The sequence below is a fragment of the Drosophila yakuba genome, chromosome 3R, assembly GCF_016746365.2.
Source record: "Drosophila yakuba strain Tai18E2 chromosome 3R, Prin_Dyak_Tai18E2_2.1, whole genome shotgun sequence".
In the NCBI taxonomy this organism is placed as follows: Eukaryota; Metazoa; Arthropoda; class Insecta; order Diptera; family Drosophilidae; genus Drosophila; species Drosophila yakuba.
This window is the reverse complement of record NC_052530.2, coordinates 20,940,195-20,946,401: the sequence shown is the minus strand read 5'-3', so window position 1 is coordinate 20,946,401 and position 6,207 is coordinate 20,940,195. Positions and strand designations below refer to the sequence as shown.

Genomic DNA, 6,207 nt, shown 5'->3' with positions numbered 1-6,207 from the left:
TTGAATTTAACGGTTCTTTTAAAAATTATTCTTTGGTATATTTATTTTATATTTAACGGCACAGCACTTGCAGCCACACTAATCCGATCGTTTACTTACAGCTGTTCTTATCAATCAGCTGTTATCAACGGAACTCTATCAAGTGCACTTTACAAGGCGTCGTGTGTAAAGATTACAATTTGCCGAATATTCTTTCCTGGACAACTGAAGAGCACTTGAGAAGCAGCTAAGTTTGTTGCCATACTCCAAAATCCCCGTTAGATCCCCCTTACGTAATGCTGGGCAATCTGTGCCGACTTTTGGGTGCCCGTTCCCCGATCACCAGGCGCTTGGTGCACACGGAACGGAAAGTTCGGGTGAATGGCTCCGATTTGAACATTGTGGAGAGCGGCAGTGGGGAGCGGAGTCTGCTCCTGATGCCAGGAGCACTGGGTTCCGCCTGGACCGACTTTAGGCCTCAGATCGAGCAGTTGCCGAAACTGCTGCCGGGACACACTATCATCGCCTGGGATCCGCCGGGTTACGGCAAATCAGTGCCGCCGCAGCGCAAGTTTGGCCTTGAATTCTTTCGGGAGGATGCCCAGACAGCCGTGGATTTGATGCGTGCTCTGGACAGACCACGCTTCTCGATACTGGGCTGGAGTGATGGTGGCATTACGGCCCTCATAGTCGCAGGTCGTCATGCAGAGGCTGTGGATCGCCTAGCCATCTGGGGAGCAGGTGCCTACTTGAACGCCGACGAAGTCAAGGCCCTCAAGAACATCCGGGATGTAGCCAAGTGGTCGCCGCGCATGCGTGAGCCCATGGAGAAGGTTTACGGCGTAGAGAGATTCCCCCAACTGTGGGCTGAATGGGTGGACGCCGCATGCGCCTTCTATGACCAAAGGGATGGTGACTTCTGTCGCGCCGAAGTTGAACAAATAAAGATACCCACTTTTATACTGCACGGAAAAAAGGATCCCATGATAGCGGCGGAGCACATTCCTTGGCTGCGGGAGCGATTGCCCCATGCGAAGTACTACGAGTTTCCCGAGGGCAAGCACAATATCCATCTACGTTATGCGGAGGAGTTTAACAAACTGGTGGCTGACTTCTTTAACAAAAAGGACTAAATTAACCAATATATTTAGGCTTTTATGGTTCCAAACCCAATTATTGAAGAACTATTGTCATTGAAGTTGTATATTCGATTATATGTAAAAGCACTTATCAGAAGTGGGCAGGCAAGTGTTCAAAGTTCGAATTTTAAAAGGAAACTGATAGTTTTGATGAATCAAATTCATATCACAGCTAAGAAAAATTGTTTATCTATTAAGTGAATCATTTCGAAGTGAATTAGAAATAACCATATCAGCTAACTCAGCGAAAGGGAAATAAATGATAAATTATAAACCTATTCTTTCCTCTTGCTTTTATATACATTACTTCAAAAGAAAGATATCAGACTGAGCTATTTTGAAGAAAAATTTAAGTCTCGGGCAATGCCAATTTAATTCCGGAAATATTATCAAAAATTATACTATATAAAATGAACTTGAGCTGTTTATGGATATTGCCCACCAGAAGACCGCCCACAAGCAAGTATGAGATAACTTTTATGAGAACTATTACGTATTTAAAATTTATTATTTCACAGAGAGCTGATCAGTGGCTGATAGGTGGCCAGATTACTGGACCGTCTCGATGAGGGTCTTCACGTAGTCATCGTACTGGGCCTGGAAGAAGTTGCCGGCCACGGGACCGCCGAAGCTGTACTTCTGGATGTAGTCGCGGGCCTTGACGTTGATGCGGCCGGTGCGGCTGGTCTTGGACACGAACTTCTCGGTGGTGATCTTCTCGTTCTGCTTGAACACCAGGAAGACGTAGCGGTGCAGGCCGGTTCCCTCACGGGGTCCAGCACCGATGTACTCGGCGATGGTCTGGCCCTCGGAGACCTTGTTGCCGGGAATGTTGATCACCAGCCAGTGGAGCAGCTCACGGAACTTGGGGTCCTCGCGGCTGGGTGCGTCGGGGTCCACCAACAGGATGGTGTACAGAGCGTTGGGCTCGGCATCGAAGACGACCGTGGGCTGGTCCTTCACCTGAGTGGGAGTCAGCTCCTTGCCCAGCTCAACCTGAACGCCGGAAGGATAGGTGATGGTTGCCTTGGAGGCGGGCTTGACGTCGATGATGTCGGGAATAATGCCGGCGGTGTCCATGTTAGCTGGTAGTTCTGCTGCTTGTGCTCGGTGTGGCGTTAGCGAGTTGACTCTGGCCCGGATCCCTGATGTCTGGCCTTATATCGCCGGACGGAGTCCGTCGCCTAATCAGTTGCGTGCACTTTTCAGTTAATACCCCAACGCATAGATAGCGAGATAAGCGATTGGTTAAACTTTATTGAAGGGGAATTGGAAACCCTGCATGATATATGCACAAATCTAGCCTACGATTGTTTTATTCCGAATGGGCACATAGTCATCGTACTGGGCCTGGTAGTAATTGGCAGCAATGGGTTCTCCCAATCCGTGCTTGGCGGCAAAATCCCGGGCTTTGAAGTTCAAACGGCCTGCGCGAATACTGTGAATGGAAAAAGCTGTCGGTATCACAACAAACTGATAAATGTGTACAAATATATCATACGTATTGGGTATAGTGGGCGTCTCCTCGATCTTGTTCTCCTGGCGGTAGAGCAGGAAAATATAACGATGCAGGCCAGTGCCCTCCGGCGGACCAGATCCAACGTAGGCTGCCACAGGATGGCCACCGGACGGATCCACATTGCTGCCGGGAATGTTGACCACAGCCCAGTGCAGAATCTCACGGTACTTGGGATCCTGGCGAGTCGGAGCATCGGGATCCACCATAAGCAGGGTTAATAGGTTGGACTTTCCCTCCAGACCAGACCAGCTGACATTCGGTTGATCCTTCACCTGGGTGGGGGTCAGCTCGTTACCTTGCTTCACCTCCAAGCTATCGCCATAGGCGACCTTTATGGTGCCAGCGGGAACCGCATCCAGCACATCGGGCACAATATCATCCATGTTACGTGTAACGTGTCAGCCAAAGAAGATGACGATACTGTTTTTTTTTCGTGGCCTTATCACTGATGACCAAGCCGGCTGGGTGATAACAAAGCAAAAGCTTCACTCTGATTCAGCGGATGTCTTTGGATTTATTAAAATTTTCAGTTCAATTAATTAATATCTGGATGGCCAAGACACTCAAGGTTATCCGGCGCTGGCAACAGCTAACACCTAGAAATAATAGTTTAATGGACACAGCGAAATAACCTTTATCGCGGTGGGTAAACTGATTGGTCAATGTTTTGACATTGATTTGTCGCCCATTGGAAAATTGTGAAAAGCCCTTCCACGGTAACTGAGCTTTTATGCGAACTGGCATTTTTAGGCACTTTTTTGTTAACGCAAACGCAAAGATCACTTCAATAAACACAACTTGTTGCGATGATTCATGGCTTAAAACTAGTTTTCACTTCTTTGGGCATCATCAAAAATGATGTCTTAAATCTAAGGATTTAGCTGATCTGGAACCAATGTGCACACCTGATAGCGAAGACAGCACTTGTGGGGTTGATCATAAAGTGGTATATTACTCATTTATGAGGTTGTAATCGTACCTTTCCGTTTTATTGTAGGGCATATCAGTTCGATATAGGGGAATGGCTTATATGATCTCCTCTAGCCCATGAAAAATATTTCACTTAGTATATATATATCATGCTAATTTATTAAACAATTCGAATATTATTAACACTTGAATATCAATATTGATAGCGCTGACAGAGTTTTGGTCTATTAAATACGCTTAGTTGCATTTATCGCCTTTGTTCTTTGCACAATGAAAATAATGATTAATATATATATATATATATTTATAATACGATAATACAAATAATAATTAGAGTTGTGAAACGTGAGCGTGAGATTTGAGAGGCGTCCCGCGACGCATTTAAAAACAACATAGTTTACAATTACATAGTAGGGTAGTAAATCATAGTACCTAGTAGTGGTATGTCTATAGGGAACACGCCCCGCCCGCATATCCAGTGCTCGCGGAGGCAGTGTGTGCGGTATACGGCATGGGGTGTCCGGGGTGGACCCGCTACTCGGGCGTCCTCCGGACTTGCTGGAACTAATCTTGGAATACATTAACTGCTGGTTCAATTTGATTGAGGAAATACCAATAGATGCGGTAACACGTTCTCCATTCTTCTTCATTTCGTTAAATTCAACTGTGATACTCTTGCTCCGTGATGGCGATGCTTGGGCGCCCTAGCAGCGCGTCTCGTACAATCCACTGCGTCCGATGTAGCGCACCCATTTGACCACATCGTGGTCGGAGTAGTTGAGCTTGGGCTCGAACACCTTCAGGTAGCGTACCTTGAAGCCGGACGGCGCGAACGGCACCTCAAAGTTCATGGAGATGGGCGGCCGGGTCCACTTCTTCTTGGTGTCCGTCTCCAAAAGCTCGATTTCCGCGGACAGCTGTGTCTCCTTCATGCCCGCCATGCGCTTAATCTTCCACACGATCGCGTTCTCCGATGCCTTGTATTTGGCTTTGCCTTTCAAGCAGATGAGTTGCACTCCCGATGTATTTAGCGGGGTTGGTATCTTCACCTCGATCTTTTGGCCCAGCAACGAGGGCTTAAAGTTGGACTTCAGCACAACCTTAACCTCCATCTTGGTGCGACCCACCTCCCGCACCAGCGGGATAACTCGGAATGGCAGCGAAATGTCTTTGGTGGTACGGTAACGCATCAGCTCGAACTCCCCGTCCGGCGGGATGAAGCTGATCGAATGCTCCGTCTCGAATTTGCTTAGCTTGACGCACTGATGGAACTGGCAGTCATCGATGACCACAACGGGTTTGCCGGAGCGTGAGGTTTCCGCCTCTGAATTTCCAGAGAGGCCGCGTCCCTTAGACTCCATCACGATCTTGTCGTTGATGCCGAACTTGCACTCGGGCATGCCTACAACATGGCGTTTATTAAAAATATTAATTTTTAGATGATTAATGCTGGCTTACCCGACAAGTACGACTTCATTACCACCTTGCCGGCCACATGGGCAGACAAAACCTGACCCTGCGGGCTCATCAACAGGTTCACGTACTCCAATACGTCCAGGAAAAGCTCGTTGCGCCGGTACTTGATGCCCTCGCGACGCCAGCCAATCTGGCCGGTGACCTGCGAGGTTATCTGCATCTGCTCCTCCTTGGTGGCCGACTTGATGCCTTGCTGTGTGATGAAGGTCTTCAGAGTGCCGGAGTCCGTGTTCTGCGGGTAGCCAAAGTCGAGGATCTCATCCAGCAGCTCGTAGATGAGCACGAAGTTATTCTTGATGTTCTCCTCGGAGATCTTGCCGAAGTAGGATTGCATCACCTCGATGATCTTCAGAAGGAACTCAAAGACCATGGCAGCGTTCACATTCTGCTTGGTCACAGCCGCCAGCCAAATGTTTGCTCTCTGTGAAAGGAGATTGGATGATGAGTGGGCGTGAAGGTGTCAAAGGAACTCCTGGCACCGACCTTGATGTGGAAGAAGCTGGTCCTCGCAATGTTCGTCACTGGCGAGCGGACTTGCTGGCGGGCGTGGATGACGTTGACCCGAAAGGCGTCCACGGCATTCCGACCGATGTCGTCGCGGTAAACTCGCGAGATCAGCACCTCGCCCTTGTGGTTGTAGACGAACAGGCCGCCAATCATCTTGTGCGCTATCTGATGGTTAGTCCAAGTCGGTATAATATATATATTTATATGCAAATATAAGATATATACATGGACAGTGGACGATGCTGGAGCTTCAAGCGAAAATTTTTATCAGAAAATCAATTTTCACTCCCCTTTAGTGTGGCCGTTCGAGGTCCGGTATATACCAAATGCTAAATGGTCTTACACTTATTTAAAAAGAAATATTCATTGGAGTGCTGGATTCCAAAACTCAGATTGAGTTTACTGGCATATGAAGCTCGAATATTCTCTCCAATTATTTAAGTCGTGATATTTTTAAAAAAGATTCTACGACTATTTAAAACCCTGTTGTGTCAAGTTGTCATGAAATAGCAGATCATTTTTCCAAATTAAAATTAGCCTGGCAATTTAAAAAAAAATTAAAAATAACAACACCCAATTGGCAATTACTTCTAATTTCGTCGCTATCTTAACGAACACTCTTCTGGTATTTTCGGCAATTTTTAAATTATACAGTAA

General features: G+C 47.1%; 4 protein-coding genes across 6 annotated transcripts; 1 reads left to right on the top strand and 3 right to left on the bottom strand.

Moving 5' to 3' along the window:
• Positions 1-100: 100 nt before the first annotated feature.
• On the top strand, positions 101-1,396 carry LOC6537755 (valacyclovir hydrolase). The gene has a single exon (XM_002098260.3). The coding sequence runs from the start codon at positions 276-278 to the stop codon at positions 1,110-1,112; it is 837 nt and encodes a 278-aa protein (XP_002098296.1). The 5' UTR covers positions 101-275; the 3' UTR covers positions 1,113-1,396.
• A 197-nt stretch (positions 1,397-1,593) lies between these two features.
• On the bottom strand, positions 1,594-2,266 carry LOC6537754 (protein D3). Its single transcript, XM_002098259.4, has one exon. It carries the CDS (start codon positions 2,196-2,198, stop codon positions 1,668-1,670), a length of 531 nt encoding a protein of 176 aa, XP_002098295.1. The 5' UTR covers positions 2,199-2,266; the 3' UTR covers positions 1,594-1,667.
• Positions 2,267-2,355: 89 nt separating this feature from the next.
• Positions 2,356-3,335, bottom strand: LOC6537753 (protein D3). The gene is made up of 2 exons (XM_002098258.3): positions 2,620-3,335; positions 2,356-2,556 (listed from the first exon to the last, which is right to left on the bottom strand). The coding sequence occupies exons 1-2, from the start codon at positions 3,018-3,020 to the stop codon at positions 2,418-2,420; spliced, it is 540 nt and encodes a 179-aa protein (XP_002098294.1). The 5' UTR covers positions 3,021-3,335; the 3' UTR covers positions 2,356-2,417.
• A 260-nt stretch (positions 3,336-3,595) lies between these two features.
• LOC6537752 (AP-2 complex subunit mu) lies at positions 3,596-5,890 on the bottom strand. 3 transcript variants are annotated; one of them, XR_001454007.3, is made up of 4 exons: positions 5,527-5,825; positions 5,026-5,464; positions 4,181-4,969; positions 3,596-4,131 (listed from the first exon to the last, which is right to left on the bottom strand). XR_001454007.3 is itself a non-coding variant. In XM_002098257.4 (4 exons), exons 2-4 carry the CDS (start codon positions 5,701-5,703, stop codon positions 4,272-4,274), a joined length of 1,314 nt encoding a protein of 437 aa, XP_002098293.1. In that variant the 5' UTR covers positions 5,704-5,715; positions 5,776-5,890; the 3' UTR covers positions 3,596-4,271. The 3 variants fall into 3 exon arrangements, 2 of the variants coding, with proteins under 2 accessions (XP_002098293.1, XP_043063042.1); XM_002098257.4 differs by having other exon boundaries at positions 3,596-4,969; positions 5,527-5,715; positions 5,776-5,890; XM_043207107.1 differs by having other exon boundaries at positions 3,596-4,969.
• Between the last annotated feature and the right edge of the window lie 317 nt (positions 5,891-6,207).

Coding starts and splice junctions, on each gene's coding strand:
- LOC6537754 (XM_002098259.4), bottom strand. CDS start 2,198: ATGGACACCGCCGGCATTATTCCCGACATCATCGACGTCAAGCCCGCC.
- LOC6537752 (XM_002098257.4), bottom strand. CDS start 5,703: ATGATTGGCGGCCTGTTCGTCTACAACCACAAGGGCGAGGTGCTGATC. Junction 5,465..5,526: donor CCAGCTTCTTCCACATCAAG/GTCGGTGCCAGG, acceptor CTCCTTTCACAG/AGAGCAAACATTTGGCTGGC. Junction 4,970..5,025: donor AATGAAGTCGTACTTGTCGG/GTAAGCCAGCAT, acceptor GCCATGTTGTAG/GCATGCCCGAGTGCAAGTTC.
- LOC6537753 (XM_002098258.3), bottom strand. CDS start 3,020: ATGGATGATATTGTGCCCGATGTGCTGGATGCGGTTCCCGCTGGCACC. Junction 2,557..2,619: donor ACGCCCACTATACCCAATAC/GTATGATATATT, acceptor TTCCATTCACAG/TATTCGCGCAGGCCGTTTGA.
- LOC6537755 (XM_002098260.3), top strand. CDS start 276: ATGCTGGGCAATCTGTGCCGACTTTTGGGTGCCCGTTCCCCGATCACC.